General features: G+C 32.1%; 3 protein-coding genes across 3 annotated transcripts; all 3 read right to left on the bottom strand.

Annotated features, from left to right (window-relative positions):
• Positions 1-3,072: 3,072 nt before the first annotated feature.
• Positions 3,073-5,381, bottom strand: LOC101261825 (peroxidase P7). The gene is made up of 4 exons (XM_004240835.5): positions 5,020-5,381; positions 3,949-4,140; positions 3,703-3,868; positions 3,073-3,624 (listed from the first exon to the last, which is right to left on the bottom strand). The coding sequence occupies exons 1-4, from the start codon at positions 5,224-5,226 to the stop codon at positions 3,230-3,232; spliced, it is 960 nt and encodes a 319-aa protein (XP_004240883.1). The 5' UTR covers positions 5,227-5,381; the 3' UTR covers positions 3,073-3,229.
• Positions 5,382-13,748: 8,367 nt separating this feature from the next.
• LOC138349363 (uncharacterized) lies at positions 13,749-14,474 on the bottom strand. The gene has a single exon (XM_069299687.1). It carries the CDS (start codon positions 14,472-14,474, stop codon positions 13,749-13,751), a length of 726 nt encoding a protein of 241 aa, XP_069155788.1.
• A 684-nt stretch (positions 14,475-15,158) lies between these two features.
• LOC138349364 (uncharacterized) lies at positions 15,159-18,976 on the bottom strand. Its single transcript, XM_069299689.1, has 3 exons — positions 17,708-18,976; positions 17,427-17,642; positions 15,159-16,736 (listed from the first exon to the last, which is right to left on the bottom strand). Exons 1-3 carry the CDS (start codon positions 18,974-18,976, stop codon positions 15,159-15,161), a joined length of 3,063 nt encoding a protein of 1,020 aa, XP_069155790.1.
• Positions 18,977-26,936: the final 7,960 nt, after the last annotated feature.

Genomic DNA, 26,936 nt, shown 5'->3' on the forward strand with positions numbered 1-26,936 from the left:
TTATGATTCAATAGATATGGTGACCAAGACAGTATGGATCAATAAGTTTAAGCATTGCCTAGACTTGTTTAGTGTTGATTGTACTCAGTAAGCCCTTTGAAGGGCTGGGAGCAAAGTAGAGAGGCACTATTTCAATTAAAGAAAGGAATTCAAGCCAAGAGGAAGATCTGTTAATTATGTCTTGAATTTTCCCTTTTTACTTTAGGAAATTATAATTCTTAGTAGTTTAGGAGACCATTTAGCCTAATAGATTTTGAAAAAGAAAATATTGTCTTTATAGGATTGGAAAATCTTTTTATGGTAAGAAATTTGGACAAATAATACCCAACAAAGGCTAAAGGCCAAAAACAGTAACTAGTAAGCAGTTGAGATTGATATTTAATATTTATGTTGAGGTAAAGTAGTAATTACTACATAATGAGTTTTTAATTTATTGTGTAACTCAATATTGTAAAAATAATACTGAATCAATAACTCGATGATTTTTTTGATAAACTTTAAAAAATTATTAACCCGATAAATCAATAACATGTAATCATGTGATCTAGATATGGATTTCATGTATAATCCTCATCGAAATAGCCCATTAGTTAAAATATTGTTCTGAGCTAATGTGGTACCACTAAGATAATATTCATAAATGACTAAGGAGTAAGTCTTAGTCTAATGGGTGATCCCTATAAGCCTACGATAACACGTATTTCTGAGACTTAGTAATAGCTACTAAAGATCTCAGACTTAATAGACGGTAAACCTTCATTCCTAGACCCGTTCGGTACTAATTAAAACTTTCAATAAAAAACACATTGATAAATTGAAAATAATAGTAATATGAATGCACTGAATCATGTTGATAAATTGATAATTCTGAGTAGCTCAAAAATATTGATAATCTGATAAATATGAGTAGAAAATTTATCTAAATGGAAACAGATAATCTGAAACATGTATCTAAAATTACATAGTTCTAATGCATGAAGATATTTGTGCTATGAGAGTTCATAAGAATACAATATAAAACTGTTGAATTGTAGTATAAAAATACATGATTAAACTAATCATGAAGATGATTAAACTAATCATGAAGATGACAGAAACATGATGAAAAATTATGTCATACTTGAGAACCCTAATTTTGTAGAGATCATTAACTAAAAAACTAGATTTTCTTGGGGACTCAATAAGTGAAAGAATATCCATTGATGAAATTCCATATACCTAAAAAGAAGATATTAGCTTCGCTTGAATTTCTTGAACTAAGACTTAAATATAAAGAAACCTAAATTCTTTCTTTAGAGGAGTTTGACCGCATTGACTTTAATTTGTGGGTGTTAAGTGTGAATGAGGAGGGTTATGTCGATTAAATTCTTCTTAATCACAATAAGCATAGACTAAAATATAATTACATAATATGAAGCTCAAAAGAGTGGAAAGTATCAAAATGACCCTGATTAGAATGTTTAGAGAAGATTTGAATTGATTGGTATTGAAAAATAAATAAATCAAATTGTAAAGTATAAATATTATACAAAACAATGTATACAATACACATCTCTGAAACATAGTTATACATCATATATATGTGTGTGTATATATATACACACACTTGATTTTTACATTATATAAATAAAGAGAGAGCTGTCAATATGGGTTAGCTTATCCCATCCGGACTAACTTATACAGACTTTGATATTTTACCAGTCAGGCTGGGCTAGCCCTTTTTTGAGTGGGATGCAAAATGATTGGCCCAACCCACAAATACGTGGGCTACAGGCTTGCCGGGCCAGCCCACTTTTTAAAAAATTATATATATTTTTAATCATTAATTTAAATTATAAATTTTAATTTTAAAATATTATCATACATATCGACGAAACAATATTACATGATATTAATGTTACTACTTGTTAATCAAATTCACAAATAAAATTATATTTATAAAATATTTATTATGTTAAGTTACCATTTTCAAAAAACAAAAAAAAATTATTAAGTTTTCTCAAGTAAAAGTATAAATAATTAAATAGAAATATTAACCTAATTGTTTTGCGTTTGGACTCTCTTTAATTTTAAATTTTAATATTATTTTTTTACTTAAATTTTATCTGCCCACGGGCCGGCCCTACCAATATTTCTCAAGCCCCTCAAATCAATAGGTTTATGCAGGCTGGCTTAAAAAACTCTTTTCTTAAATGAGCTCCAAAAATCTTAGTTTAACCCTACTAAATCCCGGATTAGGCCAGGCCGACCAACATGCCTATCCCATGACGACTCTATATATATATTTGATACATTACATATATGACCATTTCTCAGTTGAATTTTTTTTATTGCTTCTATAGTTACGTAATTAACCCCCGAATAGCAGTTTGTATAATTTTTTCCAAATTTTTCGGTGCCATTGCCAATTAGCCCATGCCATCTTCATGTTGTGTAGAGCCCAATATGATACCTCTTATAATGATTGTCTAGAGTTCAGGCCCGTGTTCTGTACGCTCAAAATTTTTGACATGGAGTCGGTCATAAAATTTCACTTAGCATTTAATAGCATCTTTATGTTGATTCACACTATAGTTGATACATTTTCTCAAACATACTTTTAAATTAATGAAAGGTTAAATATGTTGAGTCGTTTACTTGGAATTAATATTCTATTCCCGATTTGTGTTTGTCTACTATTAATTGAAAGTTATATATATATATATATATATATATATAAAATATCTTTTGATAGTCATTATTTTCTCCCAAAGAAAACTAACAAGAATGGGGTCGTGGAATACGTTTCAAAGTTTATGTAGAAGTCATTGTTTAAAAACTAGATTTCAATTAACTCAGTTAACTGTTTTAAGCTTTTTGGTTTTAGGAGATTAAAGTGACTTATGATTGTTTTGCCCAATTCATTATTTATCCATATTTATATTGGTTAGCTTAATCCATTTTCAATCAGGCGAACTCACATGGTCTTTCATTCAAACTCTCTCGGCAAAAAATTAGATAGTATATATAAGGTATATTCATTTATCGAACATGTCACCTCTTTCATAATCATAGGCACTAAGAGTATCCCCGTTTTGTTTTAACAAAGAAAGTTATTTTCATATACTATTATATATAAAACTCAAATACGATACAATTTAGTGACACTTGAAGCTGTGACACAAAACAAGTAGAAATTGAAAATTCAAAATAGCAATCTCCAAACACACTTGAAATTAACACAATTAAATTAGTTGATTCTCCTGCAGTTCTTCCTGATCTCTCCATTAGAACCAGTGAGGGGACGGATATCACCCATCTTAATCATGGCAGTCACAAAATCAGAGATGAAACTGCTGGGATTGTTACTGTATGATTTCACAATTGAATCAACGGATCCTCCATTGAAAAGCTGCTGATCAGAATGGAGCAGTCCCTTTTTGTTAACAAGGTTTATGAAGTAGTGATTGTCGAAGCGCGTAGGGGTCTGTAAATCAAGAGGTGCCAAATTGTTATCCCCTGATCCTGAGGCTCTGGGGCAATTATTTTGCCTGGTTCTCGCTAGTGATGCGTCCATGTTTTTGGTCTCGTTGTATATGCGTCCCCTGAAACTTGTGCACCTTGCTTGTCCAATAGTATGAGCTCCTACATTACAAAATGTTAATTTCGTGTCCAGTCAAATTAAATTAGAAAAGAAAGAGTAGGAGTAGGATTGAAACAAACCAGATAAAGCAACCATATCCTTTGTAGAAAGGCCAACAGCAGTGAAGCTAGAGATGAGACGGTTAAGGTTAGAAGTTGGGGTAGGAATGCTGTTATTTGCAGCACCTTGGCTTGCTGTCCTCGCATCTCTTCTTCCCAGTTTTACATCCCAATTAGGTCCTCCAAGCTATATAATATAACATCCAATAAATTTTTGTTTATATTTCATATTAAATGCATAAATAAATATGTCGATGAACAACTTACAATTACAACAGAGTCTCGAGCGGTAACAGCTAAAATATCAGCACAAGAGACCACACCAAGACAAACTTTTTCAACAGCAGATTTGATGTTGTCAATAACTTCAAATCCTCTGGCGGAATTGAAATTGGGTTGTGCCCTCTTTTCTCCTGTGAAGGTTGATGTATCGTCCAGGAACAATGATCCATCGCATCCCTGTCAAAAGTCAAAAAATTAATTATATATATATAAAGGGCAGGGAAACCTTTGAATGCCTAGTAAACGAACTCACCAACAAAGTTGTCGAACTGTCTCACAAAAAAAAATATCATTATCAGTCGTCCCAAGACACTTGGCAACATAAAATACCAACGATTTTGGAATTATGCAAAGTGCACAATATAACACTCATCTTGTTTTTGATAGATAAACTTTTCTACTACGTAACTTTTATAATGAGGGATTGGGAAACGATATTTTTAGTCCCTGTGTTAAGGCTAATTTCTTGTTTTAGTTCTTGTGTTATTTAATTTAGCACTATTAACCTTCATTTATAGCACTGCTAAAAGGGGTAATTTGGGTATTTTAATGTTACTGCTTCAGAAAATGAATTTTTTTTTCAAAGATCAATATCGTTCGTGGGCGTGAGAGGGAGGGTTAATGCTTATAAAGTTGGTTTTGTTGGCATTATAGCTCAAATCGATTGGTTTGTTCTTCTAGATAGAGGCAGGGAAAACTTAGCTTGTTCTTCAAAGAGAGATAGAATTAAAAAGGAAATACTCAAACTATCCCTTTTAACAGTGAACTCTCTGTTAATTTTTTATGAATCTGTAAGTTGAAGGATTAAAATCACTTACTTGATATAATTGAAGGTTAATAGTGCTGAGTAAAATAACATGAGGACTAAAATAAGAATATAGTCTTAACACAAGGACTAAAAATGTCGTTTTCCCCGAGGGATATATCAACTTTAAGTCATAAAATTGATGAGTATATTAAGCTTTTTTTTCCGTATATAATAAAATACTGTGTTCTAAAACAACAATATTAACAAAAACAAAAAGGAGTGAAAATGAAGAAGATAGATTAGATTACATTAACGAAGCAATCGTGGAAGAATAGGCGAAGGAGGGAAGCACCCATTCGGGTTTCCTTCTGAATAGCAGAGTTCACCACAGATTTCACAGTTTGATAGAGCTTAGGACATGATTTTGAGTAAAATCCAGTGGTGAGTTGAGCTGAGGAACTTCCCACTAAAGTCACTAGGAAAAACAAAACTATGGCACTCTTAAAACAAGCCATATTATTGGAAGAAATTTTCTTAATTAGAACCTATTACTTTGAAAATAGAAACAAGCGTGGCGTACACAAGATGATGAGAAAAATGAGGTATTTATAGGGAAATTGTGGAGACTTGAGAATGCTTTATCAAGGTTATTGTTCTAGGCAGGTTACCTAACACAAAGACTCCATTGCATGTCTTTTTACGTTTGACAAAGAGGAAGAAAAAGCAAACAAATTAAAACCAATAACATCAATAAAATATAGAATCATTTTGATTTTTATTAAAATAAAGGTAGTTATAAAAGTAGGACATTTTTTGGGCTTGTTATCATCTTATTAGTCAAGAAAAGGGGACCCAAAGAAACCAATTATCTTATGATTATTTGGTGATGAAGAGGAGACATGAGGACTTTCTTAACATAACCAAAATGTAAAATGAATTCATAGACTTGTGAAGGAAGATTACGTAGATAATTTTAATTTATTTTCACTTATACAGTTGTGTGGATTAGTCGTGAGGCATGCACACACTAGGAACTTGCCTTACATGTTATTCCAAACAATAATGTATTCATCACATCTTTCACATATAATGATGGTATATGATACTTATTGATTTTAGGGAAAATAATTTTCAATACCATGTTATTGTATAAATCCTATTTTTATCCATATATTATATTATCCATCTAAGCACATTGACTTTTCAATAAAGTAATTTATGTTTTTCTAATAACTTCACGAAGGGTTATAAATTTTCATTGTGGTTGTACTCCATGAATCTCTTTCTTGTATTGTTCTGCTGTGTTGGTTATCAGAAATTGTACACAATAAATTGAAAATGAACAAAAGATTAACTTCAAATTTGTTATTATTTTGTTATTGTCAAAATATATTCTAAGTTTTCCCCCAATTTTAAGCTTTGTTTCGAGTCCAACAAAGCTTAAAGTGAAGTTTGCTTTTGAAAAATTGTATACATATTGAAAATTATGTCTAATTAATATCCTTATACGTTAACTTTGACTTATTGGTTACTTTTCTTAAAGTGAAGTTTGACTTATAATTCGTTGCTTTTACCAAAAGTTGGAGAAATTAGCATGATATTGAAGTTATACCTACCTTCTTCGTTTGCGCAAGGTTTAAAGTTCCAAAAATCGTTACTCTCAAACACAAGAATATAATCATTTCATTGTGAATTCACATTGGAAGCTTCTCATATTTTTAGGGGTTTGCATATTACTTAAATCTAATTTCATAGAGAGTTTCATACGGTATAAATTCACCGTCTTGTGTACCATTTTAAAAAATAAAATAATATATTTAGCCATACAAAATGGTGCAGCTAAATTTATATCCAAGTGCACGATCGAATATCTTGCATCTGAGTCTGGCTTTGGCATAGGTTTACGGTGTCCTTGTAGGGATATACCAGATAAAAACTTAAAGCAAAAGTAAGGACATACTTTTAAGTCATAAATATATATATTTTTTATCTGATTTTGTGATTCATATTATTACGACAGTAGCATTATTAGGATCGACTTAAAGACCATATGTGACACCAAATATTAGTTGCATCACTAAATTGAGGTGCAACAAATATTGAAATATGACTCACTCTTCCACACGTTCATCATAGGAAATTAAATTTAAACCCTCATAGATTATTTCTTGTTCCAAAAGAGAAAAATAATATCATGAAAATAAAATTGATATTCTCAATTTATTGTGTTAATTTAAAATGATGTTTGTATTGGTTTGAGTTATGAGATTAACTTATATACGGACTAATAAATAAAAAACACATATTCAATTAAATGTCTTATAATTGTGATGTTAGTTCAGTGATAGTTTTAAGTCTAAATTAAAACAAGCGTTTGTGATATATTTGATTCAATAAGTGGAATAAGAACGTGTTTGAGTTATTTCTGATACATTAAAAATAATTTTTTTAAATCAAATAAGTGAATGAAAAGCAAATTCAATATAATAGGTGAACCGGCCTTCTTGGTCTAAGTGGTTGACTGGTTGAGGAGTTTACTCCTAACCATCATGTCAATGATTCAAGGCTGGTAAAGAAAAAACAAATAAATAAGATAATATATTCTAGAATATTTTTTTAAAAAAAAAATATAATTGGTGAAAGAAGAATATTTTTTAATCATTTTCTAATTTGTAAAGACATTATTTTAAATCGTTTTTCAAATATATAAATAGAAAAAATTCAAAACACATTTAAACTACCTCAAAAGGTCTAATATATCCTCATTCACCTAATTTGCTAAAAGTACCACGCGCATCTCTTAGTTTACTTCTACCGTTATAGCTATAACATACCTCAATTTTATTACAAATTCATGTAATTGTGGATGTATCTCTTACTTTATCCATAATGTAATGTATATATGCATTCAAGTTAAATTGTCGTATTTGATTAAAGAGTGTAAATAGATATTTTCAAAATTCTATTAAAAAAAAAAGTATTTTCATCCTTGTGATTTGTGAAACACACTTGAAAAGATTTATACTTTCTAGCTATCACCATTTGTCTCCTTATATAGTTTAGTATTCTTATATTTTCCTAACAATTGAGACAAATTTATTTTATACTCAGGTATAATTTTTAGTTCATAACAAATCTAATTTGATGAACCAATCAATTAACCATAAATTTATCAGTTGTTCTTTTTGTCCATTACTAATTTATTTTTTGTTTTTTTTACTTTTACTGCTTTTATGGTGAAAAAAAAAACTATTTTCTATGTTTTATCATAAGTTGAATGAATAACTAAAAATATATTTTTATTTTTGTTAATTTTTGTGCTGATAAATAAAATAAATTTGTATGGTTTATGAAAAAGTTAGAATGTGTTGGATTTTAATATGAAAAAAAAAATATCAAAGACAATAGACATGATAAGATTCTATAGTTATAGAAAAAAATATCAAAGATAATAGACATGATAAGACTCTATAGTTATTAATTCTACCTCATAGCTATAGTTTCGTTTGTTATGGAGGTTGCAGTTTGTATATTTCATTTACGAGTTACGAATATACAAACAACATAAATATATACAAATTTTTGTATTTATATATTTAGAATTTTTTGAGAACTCTGTTTGTATATTTCACTAGCCAATATATAAACATTGTAATTTATTATGATTTTTTCATTAATCGTATACAAATAATTATGATAAGCATATATATATTTTAGATTATACAATTAGAAACTGAATTATACACTATACATATATAATCAAAAATCAAATTATACAAATTTAAATTCATATAATCAAAAAATCGAATAACATATTTGTGTGAAATGTAACCAAAGATTTAAAAATAACCAAAACTATGATTATATTACATCATATATACTCTGGAAGTCTTCTGCTTCACATAATTTTCTCTTTTAATTTTGTCCTATAGAAATAGTATACGTAATAAATAATAACTAAATATTATATCTTTGCATAAAACGTATTTAAGCCTCAATCGAGTCTTCAAAAATACAAAAAGAAAACTAAGGCGAGATAATTTATAATTCCTTTTAAAAGTAAATAAATAAAAATGAGGTTTAATCCTAAATGGTCAAAAGAATTAGATGGAAGGTCAGCAATTACGGCAATGATTTTCTACGAACAACAATTAATGGAATGATAAATTTACTTATCTTGTTATCTTTAAAGCACAATTAGTCCTCTCAATTTTTTTTAATAATTATTTTATTTTTGTCTTCATATGGAGAAGCAAGAATTAGTAGCTTCCTTTTCTTTAATTTCAAATTAATTTCTCTTTTATCAAAGTAAAGCACCACCTTTTGATCTATACACTGAATATTGAATGTAAATAAGTGAAGCATAAATGTCATTAGCATAATGCACAAAGTAAAACTGTTTGTGCTTTATCAACAACGGCATTGAATACCAACGCTTTGAGAATAAGCGTTGTATTAATTGCTCTCCTTTTAGTTTTTTAGTTGTGTTTACACTTTACTAAGGGCGGGTGTTTGGTACGTAAATTTTTTTTTTTCAAAAATGTTTTTGTATATTCACTTGGTCAAAATTTTGGAAGATATTTTTTATATAGAATTTTTAAAAAACAAAATGAAGAAAATATTTTTTTTTAATGAAAATAGAAAAAATAAATTTAACAAATAACATTTTGTTATAAAACTATAGAATAAGAAGAAGAAGCTAGAGAGAAAAGAAGAGAAGACTTGTTATATCTCTTGATGAATGAATTTACAATGAAGAGGAGCACACTATTTATAGGAGAAATCTAACTTGGTCTCCAAGTAGGAGGACTCTTTAATCATATCCTAAAAAAGACTCTACATGATAGACATTCACTATAATACAAATACTTTATAACACTCCCCCTGAATGTCTAATTCATAGATGATGTGCATCGTCAAAAACCTTACTAAAAAAACTTTAAGAAAAGAAAAACTCTAGTAAAGGAAAAGAGTACACATATCTATTAATACGCATCTAGACTGCCTCATTAAAAACCTTACAAGGAAAATCCAGTGGGACAAAACCTCGTAAAGGAAAAAGAGTACAGCGTGTATTCACTCCCCCTAATGAGAACATTAATCCAGAGACTTGAATCTTCGCATTCCAAGCTTGTGCACCATCTTCTTGAAAGTTGCAGTTGGTAGAGACTTGGTAAATAGATCAGCCACATTGTCACTTGAACGAATCTGTTACACATTTATATCACCATTCTTTTGAAGTTCATGTGTATAGAAAAGCTTCGGTGAAATGTGCTTTGTTCTATCTCCTTTTATGAATCCTCCCTTAAGTTGTGCTATGCATGTTGCATTATCTTCATATAAAGTGGTGGGTACTTTATCACATTTCAAACCACATTTCTCTCGAATGAGATGTATCATAAACCTTAACCACACACATTCTCTACTTGTTTCATGAATAACTATTATTTCAGCATGATTAGATGAAGTGGCTACGATGGACTGCTTTCTAGATCTCCAAGATATGACAGTCCCCCCATATATAAACACATAGCCTGTTTGGGATCGAGCTTTGTGTGGATCAGATAAATATCCTGCATCAGCATAACCAACTAGATTTGGGCTACAATTAACAGAATAAAATAAGCCCATATCAGTTATCCCTTTAAGATATCGCAAAATGTGTTTGATCCCATTCCAGTGTCTCCTAGTAAGAGCAGAACTATACCTTGCTAACAAGTTAACAACAAAAGCTATATCAGGCCTTGTAGTGTTAGCAAGATACATTAGTGCACCAATAGCACTAAGATATGGTACTTCAGAACCAAGAATTTCTTCATCCTTTTCTTGAGGTCGGAATGGATCCTTATTCACATCAAGTGAACGAACAACCATCGGAGTACTTAATGGATGCGCTTAATCCATACATAATCTTTTCAACACTTTTTCTGTGTAGGCAGATTGATGAACAAAAATACCATTTGTCAAATGCTCAATTTGCAAACCAAGACATAATTTTGTTCTTCCCAGATCTTTCATCTCAAATTCATTCTTTAAATAATCAATTGCCTTTTGAAGCTCTATTGAAGTTCCAATAAGATTTATGTCATCAACATAAATAGCAAGTACAACAAATTCCGATATTGTTTTCTTTATAAAAACACATGGACAAATTGCATCATTTGTATAACCTACCTTAATTAAATACTCACTAAGACGGTTATACCACATGCGCCCAGATTGCTTCAAACCATATAATGATCTTTGCAATTTAATTGAATACATTTCTCGAGATTTTAAATTACATGATTTAGGCATCGCAAATCCTTCAGAAATTTTCATGTATATCTCATTATCAACTGATCCATAAAGGTAGGCTGTAACCACATCCATCAAATGCATTTCAAGTTGCTCATGGACTGTGAAACTAATGAGATAATACAATGTTATTGCATCCATAACGGGTGAGTATGTCTTTTCATAGTCGACGCCAGGCCTTTGAGAAAATCCTTGTGCCACAAGGAGTGCTTTATACCTTTGTATTTCATTTTTCTCAATTCTTTTTCGCACAAAAATCCATTTGTAACCAACATGTTTAATACCATTAGGTGTTTGAACTATAGGTCCAAAAACTTCACGCTTGGCAAGTGAATTCAACTCTGATTGAATTGCTTCTTGCCATTTTGGCCAATCATTTCGTTGTCGACATTCTATAACAGATTGAGGTTCATGATCCTCATTATCTTGCATGATATTTGTTGCAACATTATATGCAAAGACATAATCAACCACTATTTCTGATCGATTCATATTAGTTTCAACATCTCTTAAATTTATGGATAGTTCATTATTTCTTTGAGTTTCAAGTTCATTGATTCTTTCATGAATATTAGACTTATTCAAATTTTGAACTTCCATATGAGATTCTTTCATAGTGTCATCTTGACATTTAATCTTTCTTTTTCTAGGATTTTGATCCTTAGACCCCAATGGTCTACCACGCTGTAGGTGTGTTTTTGACTCATTAGCTATGACACTAGTGGATGGTCCTTTAGGGACATCAATTCGAATTGGGACATTCTCTGCAGGAATATGTGATTTAGTAATCCTTTTCAAATATGTAAATGCGTCTGGCATTTGATTTGAAATTTTCTGCAGATGAATAATCTTTTGTACTTCTTGTTCGCAAGTAGAAGAATATGGATCAAGATGAGACAATGATAAATTTTTTCACAAAATTTCTGATTTTATTTCACTATTCTCTCCCCCTAATTTTGGGAAAATTGTCTCATCAAACCGACAATCTACAAATCTAGCAGTAAGCATGTCTCCAGTCAATGGTTCAAGATAGCGAATAATGGAGGGTGACTCAAACCCAACATATATTCCTAACCTTCTTTGAGAGCCCATCTTAGTGTGGTTTGGTGGTGCCACAGGCACATATACAGTACTTCCAAAAATTCTTAGATGGGATATATTAGGTCCTTGACCCATAACCAATTGCAATGGAGAAACCTTATGATAACTTGTCGGTCTGAGACGAATAAGTGTTGCAGCATGTAAAATTGCATGTCCCCACACAGAAGTGGGCAACTTAGTTTTCATAAGCAATGGTCTTGCTATTAATTGTAAACGTTTAATCAATGATTTAGTGAGACCATTCTGAGTATGAACATGAGCAACGGAGTGTTCAACTCTTATCCCAATCGCTAAGCAATAATCATTAAATGATTGGGATGAAAACTCTGCAGCATTATCAAGATGAATGGACTTAATATGATTATCAGGAAAGTGTGCCCTTAACCTTATTATTTGTGCCAATAATTTTGCAAATGCCAAGTTACGAGATGACAATAGGCACACATGAGACCATCTAGAAGACGCATCTATTAGAACCATAAAATATCTAAATGACCCACTAGGTGGGTGAATAGGTCCACAAATATCCCCATGTATACGTTCCAAGAACGCAGGGGACTCAAGCTTAAATTTCATTGGTGATGGTCTCACAATTAACTTGCCTTGATAACAAGCAGTACAAGAAAATTCACCATTTAAAAGAACTTTTAGGTCTTTTAGTTGTTGTCCATTCGAATTTTCTATAATTCGTCTCATCATTATTGACCCAGGATGTCCTAGACGATCATGCCAAAGTACAAATGTATTGGAATCAGTAAACTTCTTATTTACTATAAAATGTGCTTCAATTGCACTAATTTTTGTCCAATACAAGCCAGAAGATAAAGCATGGAACTTTTCTATAACACATGTTTGCCCAGAGACATACTTGGTGATACCAAGATATTCAAGATTTATTTCATCCATTGATTGGATATGATAACCATTTTCACGGATATCTTTAAAGCTCAACAAGTTTCTCTTAGATTTTAGAGAAAACATAGCATTATTAATGATGAGTTTAGTTCCCTTGGGCAAAATTACAATGGCTCTTCCAAAGCCTTCAATCATATTAGTACTACCAAAAATTATAGTAACATTTATTTTACCCATACTTAAATGGGAAAAATATTTCTTATTTTTGAATATCGTATGTGTTGTACCAGAATCAATCAAACAAAGATCTTCATATTTCGATAATATGTTCTTAGAATTATCCATATCTTCACATGAAATGACATACACAAAATAAATATATATTAAATATTAGTGTTGTTAAAAGGGTACAATATATTCAAAGGAATAAATTAATGATTAAATATTAGAAATTGAGCCTTAATTTATTGTTTCCTCTAAGTCAAAAACGAGTTGTTAGGAAAATAAAATAAAATCATTATTTAATCCTAGTTAATAACAGACTGCATGTTTTTAACATTAGATCAAGTTAAAGACCTAATATAATACAAACACGTGATAAAGTTTAGTATTTGACTAACTCTATCATATTAGAATCATATAAATAAATAAATTGAAGAATATATATTATTTTATTAAGAATTAAGGAACAAGCTAATGAACGACTAAACTAATTTAAAATACTAATATTCATGCAAACAACTATCATTACATGAAATTTATTAATAAATACTACAAAAAAAAATCACTCTTCCATGTTCACAGAACAATCACCAATTAAGTGATCTATTTTTCCTTCAGGATGTGCGAAGAAATCTGCTACATCCAAGTGCATGATGTCAACTTGATTTTCAGAGATAAAATTTGTCTCGGGATTTTTCTCTTTCTTCTTTAGTGATTCTTGATAAAGCTCAACCAAGTGTTTGGGAGTACGACAATCACGTGCATAATGACCTCTTCCACCACATCGAAAACAACCTTCCCTAGTTGCTTCACGTTTCTCATCCTTTCCTTTTTCCTTTTTATTTGATGAATGATTAATGCCAAGATTAGAATTACGTTCTTGACCATAATCACGATCACGTCCACGACCACGTGGATCGCGACCTTTTTCACGCCTAGCATGGTGGGCGTATGCCTCATTCACTTCTGGAAGTGGTTCAGATCCAGTAGGTCGATTCTCATGATTTTTCAATAATAAATCATTATTTTGCTCGGCCACAAGAAGATGAGAAATTAGTTCAGAATACTTTTTGAAACCTTTCTCTCGATATTGTTGCTGCAAGAGAACATTCGAGGCATGGAAAGTGGAGAACGTCTTTTCCATCATATCAATCTCACTAACCGTTTCTCTACATAATTTCAATTGAGAAGTGATTCTGAACATGGCAGAATTATACTCATGTATAGACTTAAAGTCTTGTAGCCTTAGATGCATCCAATCATATCGTGCCTTTGGATGTATGACCATCTTCAAGTGGTCAAATCTTTCTTTTAGGTTTTTGTAAAGATTGAGAGAGATGAGAGAGATTTGGGAATTTTTATATTGAAGAAAAATGAAAAATTGTTCCTCACCCGATGTGGGAGGAATACTATTTATACAAGTAAAAGAAATAGTAACAAACTTTCTAACTAACTTTTAACTAAATCCTAACAATATTAATAACAAACTAATTACACTTAATTAGCTAACTAACTACTTATAACACTATCTATCTTCAATAGTCCCCCTCAAGCTAGATGTATTGAAAACATTTAATACACCTAGCTTGGCCAATAAGAAGTCATGTTGAGATCTTCCTAAGGCCTTTGTTAACAAATCTGCTTGTTGCTCCTTAGTATTGATGTAGCTTGTCTTGATCAATCCTTGTTGTAACCTTTCACGGATAAAATGACAATCAATCTCAATATGTTTCGTACGTTCATGAAAAACTGGATTTGCTGCTATTGCATAGCAGCTTTGTTGTCACAATGTATGATAGCTGGTTCATGCACATTCATTCCCAATTCCTTGAACAAGTTATTCACCCAAACAACTTCAACTGTTAATGTTGCTAAGCTTCTATATTCTGCTTCTGCAGAACTTCTAGAAACTGTATTTTGTTTCTTAGACTTCTATGCTATTAAAGATTTCCCATACTTCAAGAGATAGCAGTCACTGATCTTCTGGTGTTTGGACAGGCAGCCCAGTCTGCATCACAAAAACAGTGAGCTGTGCTTGTTTATCAGAACTCATGAGTATCCCCAGACCTGGTGCTATTTTAACATATTTAACCACCTTCAATGCTGCATTCCAGTGAGAAAGTGTTGGCTTTTGCATGAATTGACTTAAACACTGAACTGAGAAGGCAATATCAGGCCTTGTGTTAGTAAGGTATAGTAGTTTGCCAATCACCTTTTGATATTTGTTTATATCAGTAAATAGTTCATCATGGACATCTTGCATATAATCAGCACTTGTAAGCTTCATATTTGTCTCCAAAGGTGTTAAAGATGGTCTAGCTCCTGATAATCCTGTTTCTGAAATTAACTCCAATGCATATTTCCTTTGATTCATCACTATGCCTTGTTCTGATCTGCAGAATTCTATTCCCAAAAAGTACCTCAATTCTCCCAAATCCTTTATTTTAAAATGAAGATGCAGAACCTGCTTTGTCTCCTGTATCAGTGCATGATCATTTCCAGTAATCAACAAATCATCCACATAAACTAACACAATAACTAGTGCTGACTTCTTCCTCTTTGTAAACAAGGAGTAATCCAAATGACTTTGTATATATCCAGAATTCAACAATGCATCAGTGAGCTTAACATTCCATTGCCTAGATGCTTGCTTGAGACCATATAATGACTTTTTTAGTTTACAAACTTTATGCTCCCCTTTGCTTATGAAACCTTTAGGAAGTTCCATATACACTTCTTCATCCAAATCACCTTGTAAAAAGGCATTGAAAACATCCATCTGAAATATTTGCCAATTTTCAGAAGCTGCAATTGCAATAATAGTTCTAACAGTAACCATTTTCACAACTGGTGAAAATGTTTCCTGATAATCAATTCCCTCAGTTTGACTGTATCCTTTAGCTACAAGCCTAGCTTTGAACCTGTCAATCTCTCCAGTGGCTTTGTATTTTATTTTAAACACCCATTTACAGCCTATGGCATGTTTCCCTGAAGGTAAAATCACAACCTTCCATGTACCATTATCTTCTAATGCAACAATCTCTTGTCTCATGGCTTCTACCCATCTTTGATCCTGGATAGCTTCTTCATATGTTTTGGGTTCAACTTCTGCAGACATTGTACTCAAATATGTCTGATAAGATCCAGACAAATGACTATATGACATATAGTTGGCTAAAGAATGAGGATGGACTGAATTAGTCAGATGAGTAACATAATCTTTCATCCACACAGATGGATGAGACATTCTTGAAGAAACTCTGGGCACAGGACCAGGCACATCAACCATATTGTCATCACCATGCTCTTCAGTAATATTCTCAGAAACATGCTCAGTAGGAACAAGTGTTTGTTCAGCATGTTCATCTGAAATCTCAACATCTAATGGTGTATGAACTTCAGCAATGTCATAGTCACAAAATGGCTGCTCAATGAACACTCTCACATTCTTATCCTTCAGCTGACTGAATGGAAATATGTGTTCTTTGAAGACTACATCTTTGTTCACAATAAACTTTCTTAGAGCCAGGTTGTATAGCGTATATCCCTTCTAAGTTAAAGAGTACCCCATCATAACACATTGATCAACTCTGGAAGAAAACTTATCTTCCTTAACAACTTAAGTTGCATAACATAAGCATTCAATTGTTCTTAGATGGTCTAATTGTGGTTTAGTCTTGTGAAAGACTTCATATGGTGACCTTCCCTGTAATACACTTGTGGGCATTCTGTTTATCAAATATACAGCAGCTAACACACATTCACCCCAAAATTTAATAGGAATGGACCCTTGAAATCTAAGAGCCCTTGCCACTTCAAGAATATGTCTATGCTTCCTTTCCACCACTCCATTTTGTTGTGGAGTGTGTGGACAACTACTTTCATGAACAATTCCTAAAGAAGTAAACAATGTTTTACATTCATTGTTAAAGAACTTTGTACCATTGTCTGATCTTACTCTTTTGATTTGCTTATCAAACTGAGTTTTAACTAACACAAAAAAGGACTTCAAGATAGCAAGCACATCACTTTTATGTCTTAGTAAAAACAACCAAGTCACCCTTGAATTATCATCCACAACAGTAAAAAAGAATCTAAAACCATTATGAGTAGTATGTCTATTTGGTCCCTATACATCAAGATGAATGAGATCAAAAATATCATTAGTTCTAGAGCTACTCATAGGAAATGTAAGCCTGGTTTGTTTGGCTAATGGACATATAGGGCAATCATCACATACCCCTGCAGGAACACTTTGATACAATTGCTTTAAGACCTTATATGAAGGATGTCCCATTCTGTAATGCCATATCATAAACTGTGAATTTTCCTTGTTCATGGACCTTCTGTCATCAACATTTGCAGCAACTGTCTTTTCTTCTGACAAATTTCTAGGAAAGTAATACAACCCATCATTTTCTTTACCAATCCCCTTCACCTCTCCATTGAAGAGGTCCTGAAATATGCAGAATTTAGGAAAGAATTGAACAGAACACTTTAACTGTCTTGTTAATTGGATACTGATAATAGATCATGTTTAAGTTCAGGGACAACTAGAACATTTTCAAGTTCTTCATTAGCTGATATCATGCATGCTCCTGATTGTGTCACTAATGTAGTTTGACCATTAGGCAGATAAACCTTTCTTCCTGTATTCTTGTTGTTTCTGCTAATCTTATCTAAATTTTCAGATTTAAATGTCATGTGACATGTAGCTCCTGAATCCACTATCCAATGACCTTTCTTGCTAAACATATTATGTTCATTACTTGCATTCATAGCATCATCATAACTTCTTCTTCTATCACATTCTAGTAAAGAATCAAAATCATTGGAAATACCTGCCATGTTGACCTCAGCCTGCTTTTCTTCATTCAATAGCTTCATTATCTTTCGATATTGGTCAGGAGTGTATGTCGATTTCATTGCCAGTGCTTGTAAGTTTGTTCGAACAAAATTGAGATCATGTGATCCTTGTTCATTTTTATCTCCTTCATTAACTACTCCAAACACATCTTCCTCACCATTTTTATCAACTTGTACATTATTTGCTATGCCTTTTCCTTTGTTTACAGTCATTCCAGTATCTGATTTCCTTTTGAACTTCCAATCTTCAGGATATCCTACCAACTTATAATAGATATTTTTAGTGTGACCATGCAACTTGCAGTGTTCACAGAATAAGTTCCAATTTACCTTCTTCTTACCATTGTAACCTTTATCTCCATCACCACGACCTGTGTTTCTATAGCCATAGCCACTTCTATTATATTCACCTTTGTCTCCATCACCATGATCTGTGTTTCTATAACCATAACCACTTCTGTTTGCATATAATGTTGTGGCCTCAATTACATCTCCTCCATTTCGCAAGTCAGAAGTGATCCTTTGATTTTCATCTGAAACTATCATGGCATATGCTTTGCCAACAGTTGGCAAAGGATTCATCATTAATATTTGACTTTGTGCAGGGCCATAGATCTCACTTAAACCCATTAGAAATGCAAACAATCGCAGATAATGCATATGATCCACATATATTCTAGATCTATCACAATTACATGAAGGAGGTGGAACAAGTGCATCAAATTCATCCCAAAGCAACCTCAACTTGGTAAAATAGGCTGAAACAGTTAGGTTACCTTGATGAATTGTACATATGTCCCTATGAAGTTGATACACTCTAGAGCCATCAACCTTATCAAATCGTTCCTTCAGATCCTTCCACACCATTGCAGCATCTGAAGTATATACAATTCCACTTAATAACTTTTTTGAAACTGTATTCATGATCTATGCTAAGACAAATGTATTGCATTTTTCCCACTGTTCTTCCAACTCAGGCGTATAGTCACTCTTTCTGCATGTTCCAAGCACAAAACCAAGCTTGCTCTTAGCTCGGAGGTTTATAATCATCGATCTACTCCACAAAGAGTAGCTTTCTGAACTAGTAAGTTGAACTGTAGTCAGTACAGATCCAGGAGTGTCTGAAGGATGAAGATGAAGAGGATGATTTCTCTTTGATTCTACCATCTCAAGTGTTTCTGCTGCAGGAACTGATGCAGACGATTGAACCACTGGCGTTGCACTTTCGATCACCATTACAAGCTACTGAAGCTCTGTTTCTGCTTGACTTCAAAATCAGAATCAAACTATTAGATTGAATCAAAGAATTATTGATTCACAGCTCTGATACCATGTAAAGATTGAGAGAGATGAGAGAGATTTGGGAATTTTTATATTGAAGAAAAATGAACAATTGTTCCTCACCCGATGTGGGAGGAATACTATTTATACAAGTAGAAGATATAGTAACAAACTTTCTAACTAACTTTTAACTAAATCCTAACAAAAACTAATTACACTTAATTAGCTAACTAACTACTTATAACACTATCTATCTTCAATAGTTTTTCCACAAAACAAGTGGATCCTTAACTGTCAGATATTCGATTTTCAGAATCTCGTCAAGATGATGATGCAAGAATATCATTGCTCGTGCACAGTTTTGATTTGATGTCTTATTTTCTTCTTTTATGGTGTCTCCAAGACCCATTGCATCAAGGTGGATTTCAACATCCAACACCCATGAGAGGTAGTTCCTGCCCGAACTTTTAAGGGCAGTGAACTCTAGTTTTGTAAGATTGACCATTAAAATTGAAAACAAAAGAATAAATAATACCTTTATTAATTCTTCAAATCTAACCTTCACTTTTGAGAAATTAGAGTCTCGTGCTGATAACGTGTTATAAAACTAAAGAATAGGAAGAAGAAGCTAGAGAGAAAAGAAGAGAAGACTTGTTATATCTCTTAATGAATGAATTTACAATGAAGAGGAGCACTCTATTTATGGGAGAAATCTAACTTGGTCCCCAAGTAGGAGGACTCTTTAATCTTATCCTAAAAAGGACTCTACATGATAGATATTCACTATAATACAAATACTTTATAACACATTTTACATTAATAGGATATTTGTGTTCTTTCTATACGCCAATACACGTATACCTCTTCTTTAACCCACGGTGCGTAGCCCTGATTCCCACCGTCTCCTACCGTGTCATCATACTTCTACCTCTGATACTATTTTCTATATTAAGAGTATATAAATATTTTTAAAATAGTATTTTTAATTATATATCGAACTTAATAAAATATAAAAGAAATTTTGCTTATTTTCATATAGAACATTTTCGAAGGAAATATTTTCCTTCTTGCTGGACACACTCAAGTGACTATTTGTTGTGCTTATAGCTTTGTTTTATATATAAAAAATCATAAATTAGGAATTACATACGATTTTCACTTATTTTTTTTCTTTTTGATTTAAAACAAGTTTTTTAAAGGTTTTTTTTCAAACACTAAATATGCTTTTAAATTATTTTAATATAAAACACTTAATTTGGTGAATTATCAGACGAATTTTGTAAGGGGCTCGATTAACTAATCAAAACCTAAGAAATTTTCCCCCCAATTAATCGGTAAATGACGTAGAAATTTCAGGTTCACGAATATAGTAATTTTTATGTCATTATCTCTTTAAATGATCTTTGATTACTTTTTCTCTTTCAACTCCCCTCCTCCTCTCTTCACGTAAATTTCAAAAATATTTCAAAAATTTATAGTCAAACATAAAAAATTACTTGTCATCTTGAAAAGGATGACATATTTGATAGGATGAAGGTCAAAATTACTATAGTCTAAATATGCAATAAAACGAATTGTGTCATCCATTTCGTATACACAAACTTGAATAAATGTATGACATATTAATTCATTTGACATATTTTAGTAGGGCAAATAACATTTTTAATACCTGAGTTATTGTCTTATTTTGGTTTTGATTGTTGAGTTATTTGGCTAGGCACATTAAATCTTCAATAAGTTAAATGTGTGATTTTGCTCCTTTAAGCTAAAGTCTATTAAATGATTAATAGAATCGACGTTTATAAAACATTAAATAAAGAAACAAATAAAAATGGAGATTTGAATCTATTTTCTCACATCATCACCAAATTAAAAAAAGAAGAAAAAGAAACAAATAAAAAGGGAGATTTGAATCTATTTTCTCAAATCATCACCAAAGCTTACTTTTAGAAATATAGATCCAGAAAAAGAATTATATGATATAATGATAAATAGTTCAATCAACAATTGAAATAATTTATCTCGTTAGCATGAAAGCAAAACTAAAGAATTAAGTGAAAAACTTGTGACACCAATCTTCTTATTAATAGTATGTTAACAGAATAAATATTTTCGCAGCTAAACAAAATAAAGTTGAAATTTGATAATCATCCAGAGGATTAAAAAAATCAAAATTCGAATCATCTCACTAAAATGGAGGCAAAAGAAACAGAGTGTTATGGATTTATGATTCTCATTGTTAGATTACATAAATGAGAATTTTAAAGATCGACAAAAGAGGAACAAGTTGTGTCAACATGAACTTATATTCCGAATAGGTTAAGGAGACAGTGAAGGCGGCGAATAATTAAATCGTGTGGGTGTATTTTAAAGTACTTCCAAATCCTACGAGGAGTAGGAATGTTGAGTTTAGCAAGTGTGAATGGAAAAAAAAGAGAATATGAAAAGTGAGATAACTATTTTGGAGGGAAAATGAAAAGTCTTGCACTTACAAATGAAAAGTCATTTCTCCCATATCGGCAAAAGAAAGGAAAATTGGTGTCCTTATATAAGGAAACACTTCCGTTACTTCTTAAAGAGCTAAGAAGAAGATGCCCCTCGCGCCGTCATCGTCGCTCGCTCGGCCTCGGCAAATGATGTGATTGATTGATGAATTTTTTGGACAATTTATTTAATCAGTATTTGTTAAATCAAATAAATCCAGTTAATATTATCGTTATTTTCCTAACAGACACATTTTCTGAAAAGTTATTATTTTTTCCAAAAACCACAACTTTCTGGATAAAACGGGTCTGAACAGATTTCTCTGAACAGACACGTTTCTTGCTGAAAATGGCTATAAAAGGAAGTCAATTTTTGATTTTTCAAATACTGAGAATCTTCCTTCTTCTCTGCATATATGTTTTTCTCTTAAATAAATCAAAGTGTCGATCGACTGAGTCTGTGTGACTTGTTCCTGTTCTGAAGTTAAAGAAGTTTGAGGTACCACTATTTCTTTAACAGGTTTAATCCGTTTTATCTTGGGATAAATTAATCCATAACCTCGGGTACAGTGAGAAGATTAAATTTCTTAAGGAAACACCGTAGTTTCTGTGGACTCGGATTATTTTGTATTTTTTTTGCTTCATCTTAATTTTGCTTCTGTTCTGTTTCTGTTTATTGTTAACCTTACAAATATAGATTATTATAACAATCTTAAGAAATTTAACAAAGTTTCTCTATTTGAGGTTTCTGGAGATTAAAACCTCTATGATTTTCTACTCTGCTTGAATTTTTTAAAATTCATTCGATTAATGATTAAAAGAACATAAAAACTTTATCATTAAATCAGAAACAGTTTGTGTAAAGATTTATTCTTTATTGTTAGTATTTTAAATATTTAACTTATCTGCCATTTGTGACAGAAAAAAGAAAAAATGACTAATTCAAGTCAAACAAACGTTGGAACAGTAAGTGCTGCAACAACATCGATTGCACATAATCGTTCAAATGATGCCTTAGCGCCGGCTGAGAAACGTGCAAAATTTTCTGGAGTCGACTTTAAGAGATGACAACAAAAGATGTTCTTCTATCTCACTACTTTGAGACTGCAAAAGTTCATTAATGAGAATGTTCCTGTTATGTCAGATGAAACTCCGCCTGATGAACAATTCTTGGTAACAGAAGCATGGATACACTCAGATTTTTTGTGTAAAAAATTATATTCTGAGTGGTCTGCAAGATGATCTGTACAATGTGTACAACAATGTCAAAACCTCAAAAGAACTCTGGGATGCTTTATAAAAGAAGTACAAAACAGAAGATGTCGGAATGAAGAAATTCACTGTGGCGAAATTTCTGGACTATAAGATGATAGACAGTAAGACCGTCGTCACCCAAGAACAAGAATTGCAGGTCATAATCCATGATCTCCTTGCTGAAGGTATAAATTTATTTAATGCCTATGTTAGAAATATTAAGTTTTCCCTTAATACTCACATAATCTTTAATGTAGGATTGATTGTGAATGATGCCTTTCAAGTGACTGCAATTATTGAAAAGTTACCTCCTTTGTGGAAGGACTTCAAAAACTACTTGAAACACAAACGCAAGAAGATGACTGTTGAAGATCTCATAGTAAGGTTAAGAATCGAAGAGGATAATAAGGATGCAGAAAAGAGGTCACGTGGTAATTCAGCAATATCTAGAGTAAATTTTGTTGAAGAAGATCCCACAAAATTAAAGAAAAGAAAGAAAGAATCTAGTCTAAAAGCAATCCTCCTAAGAAGAAATTCAATGAAAACTGCTTCAACTGTGGTAAACATAGTCATAGGACTACTGAATGTCGGGGTCCTAAGAAGGACAAGAAAAAGAAGGATCAAGCAAACTTGGCTGAATCCAAAGTAGAAATGGACAATCTCTGTGCAATGCTTTCAGAATGTAACTTGGTTGGAAATCCAAGAGAATGGTGGATAGATTCTTGTGCCTCATGCCATGTTTGTGCCAACAAAGAATTATTTTCCTCATATACTCCAGCACTTACAGATGAGAAGTTGTTTATGGCAAACTCCGATGTTGCAAAGATGGAAGGAACTGACAAAGTCCTATTAAAGATGACATCAGGCAAGGTGGTGACTTTGAATAGGGTCTCCTATGTTCCAGAATTGAGAAAGAATTTAGTTTCAATTCCAGTTCTGACCAAGAATGAATTTAAATGTGTATTTGTTTCTGATAAAGTAGTTGTAAGCAAAAATTATATGTATGTAGGAAAAGGCTACCTTAGTGATGGCCTTTTCAAACTCAATGTAATTGCAGTTGATATGAATAAAGATTTTGCTTCTTCTTACTTGCTTGAGTCTAAATGTTTATGGCATGAACGTTTGGGACACGTTAATAACAAAACCTTGCGAAAACTGATTTACTTAAATATTTTACCAAAATTTAAGTGCAATAAATCAAAATGTCAAATTTGTGTTGAATCTAAGTATGCTAAGCATCCATATAAATCTGTTGAAAGGAATTCAAATTCTTTAGAATTGATTCACACTGATATTTGTGACATGAAGTCAACACCATCACGTGGTGGGAAAAATATTTCATAACTTTTATTGACGATTGCACTAGATATTGTTATGTCTATTTGCTAAATGGTAAGGATGAAACAATAGATGCATTTAGGCAATATAAAACTGATGTTGAAAATCAGTTATATAAAAAGATCAAAATGATCAGAAGTGATAGAGGTGGAGAATATGAATCTCCATTTGCAGAAATATGTTTAGAAAATGGAATAATCCATTAAACTACTACTCCCTATACTCCTTAGTCTAATGGAATTGCAGAAAGGAAAAACCAAACTTTAAACGAAATGATGAATGCATTACTTATAAGTACATGTTTACCACAAAACTTGTGGGAAGCTATCCTTACAGCAAATCAAATACTTAACAGAGTGCCTCACTCAAAGAAAAAATGTAATGCCATATGAGAAATGGAAAATTAAAAGACCCAACTTGAAATATTTCAAAGTGTGGGGGTGTCTGGCCAAAGTCCAAGTTCCTATACCTAAAAGGGTAAAAATAAGGCCTAAGATCGTGGATTGTGTATTCATTGGATATGCCACAAACAGTAAGGCATGTCGATTTTTGGTTCATAAGTCCGAACATCCGTATATTCATGATAATACAGTAATTGAATCAGATAGTGCTGAATTTTTGAACATATCTATCCGTATAAAACTAGACTTGAGTCATATAGTGGGCAGTCTAAACAACCAAGAGAAGAACCAAAAGATAATGAACCTAATGAAGAAAGTATACGACGCAGTAAACGTCAAAGGATATCTACTTCATTTGGATCTGATTTTGTAAAATTTCTTCTTGAAAGTGTGTCTCAAACATTCAAGGAAGCAATGTTGTCTAGCGACTCAACCTGTTGGAAGGAGACTGTTAATAGTAAAATTGAATCAATCTTAAGAAATCATACTTGGGAGTTTATTGATCTTCCTCCAGGGAACAAACCCTTGGGTACAAAACGGATCTTTAAAAGGAAGATGAAAGATGATGGAACTATTGACAAATATAAAGCAAGACTTGTTGTCAAAGGTTTTAGACAAAAAGAAGGTCTTGATTATTTTGACACATACTCGCCAGTGACTAGGATTACATCAATTCGGATGTTAATTGCACTAGCTACAGTATACGGTCTTGAAATTCATCAAATGGATGTGAAAACTGCCTTCTTAAATGGAGAGCTTCAAGAAGAAATTTACATAGAACAGCCTGAGGGTTTTGTAGTTTATGGTAAAGAAAAGAAAGTGTGCAAACTTATTAAGTCACTTTATGGACTAAAACAAGCACAAAAACAATGGCATGCAAAGTTTGATCAAACCACATTGTCAAATGGATTTAAGATCAATGAATGTGATAAGTGTGTTTACATTAAAGATACTACAAATCAGGAAGTTATTTTGTGCCTATATGTAGATGGCATGCTTATAATGAGCAAAGACATTGCTAATATAAAAGCTACAAAGCGTATGCTCGCTAATAAGTTTGAAATGAAAGATTTAGGAGTTGCTGATGTGATATTATGAATTAAAATTCTTAAAACACCTAAAGGTCTAGCATTGTCTCAAACTCATTATATTCAAAAGATACTTGTAAAATTCAAATTTTTGAATTTTAAAAAGGCAAAGACTCCAATTGATGTAACCCTTCATCTTGCAAAGAATAAAGGTGAAAGTCAGTCTCAATTGGACTATGCTAGCGTATTGGGAAGCTTAATGTATGTCATGAATTGTAAACGACCAGACATAGCTTGCGCTATCAGTAAACTGATTTGATACACAAGTAATCCTAATCAAAGTCATTGGTTGGCAATGAAGAGAGTTTTGGGATACTTAGATGACACTCAAAACTATGATTTACATTACAACAAATATACAACCATTCTTGAAGGATATAGTGATGCAAATTGGATTACTGGGTCAACTGAAATAAAATCCCACAAGTGGATACATTTTTACTATTGGTGGAGAAGAAATATCTTGGAAATCATCCAAACAAACATGTATAGCTCGCTCTACAATGGAGTCTGAATTCATTGCTTTAGACAAGGCAGGTGAAGAAGCTGAATGGCTCCGGAATTTCTTAGAAGATATTCCATTTGGCCCAAACCAATGGCCCCTATATGCATACACTGTGATAGTCAAGCTGCAATAGGAAGGGATGGAAGCATTATGTATAACGGCAAGTCTCGTCACATAAGACGAAGACATAACTCTGTGAGATAACTACTCTCTAGTGGAATTATCACAATTGACTATCTGAAGTCAAAAGATAATGTGTCGGATCTACTTACAAAAGGCCTAAATAGAGAGGGAGTTGAGAAATCATCGACAGGAATGGGACTATGGCCGAGAACAAGTCATCGTGGCGGTAACTCTACCTAGAAGACTGGAGATCCCAAGATTTAGGTTCAAGAAGATAAAACAAAGTCATTGACGACAGTTCAACATTGACAAGAAAAAATATTATTTTATGGTCCATTCTCATGATGAGACAATGTTTAGTAACCAGGATAAAGACATAAGGACTTTTTAATGTTTTCTAAGTTTGATACA

Source organism: Solanum lycopersicum, chromosome 6, assembly GCF_036512215.1.
Source record: "Solanum lycopersicum chromosome 6, SLM_r2.1".
Lineage (NCBI taxonomy): Eukaryota > Viridiplantae > Streptophyta > Magnoliopsida > Solanales > Solanaceae > Solanum > Solanum lycopersicum.

Bases quoted from the DNA above. Each gene is read 5' to 3' on its own strand.
- LOC138349364 (XM_069299689.1), bottom strand. From the start codon at position 18,976: ATGAATACAGTTTCAAAAAAGTTATTAAGTGGAATTGTATATACTTCA. The intron at 17,643-17,707 runs GTATCCAATTAA...TGCATATTTCAG, and splicing joins TTAAACATGATCTATTATCA to GACCTCTTCAATGGAGAGGT. The intron at 16,737-17,426 runs GTATGTGATGAT...TCTTTAACTTAG, and splicing joins ATCAAAGTGTTCCTGCAGGG to AAGGGATATACGCTATACAA.
- LOC138349363 (XM_069299687.1), bottom strand. From the start codon at position 14,474: ATGGTCATACATCCAAAGGCACGATATGATTGGATGCATCTAAGGCTA.
- LOC101261825 (XM_004240835.5), bottom strand. From the start codon at position 5,226: ATGGCTTGTTTTAAGAGTGCCATAGTTTTGTTTTTCCTAGTGACTTTA. The intron at 4,141-5,019 runs GTAATCTAATCT...GACTTTTGACAG, and splicing joins TCCACGATTGCTTCGTTAAT to GGATGCGATGGATCATTGTT. The intron at 3,869-3,948 runs GTAAGTTGTTCA...TATATTATATAG, and splicing joins CTCGAGACTCTGTTGTAATT to CTTGGAGGACCTAATTGGGA.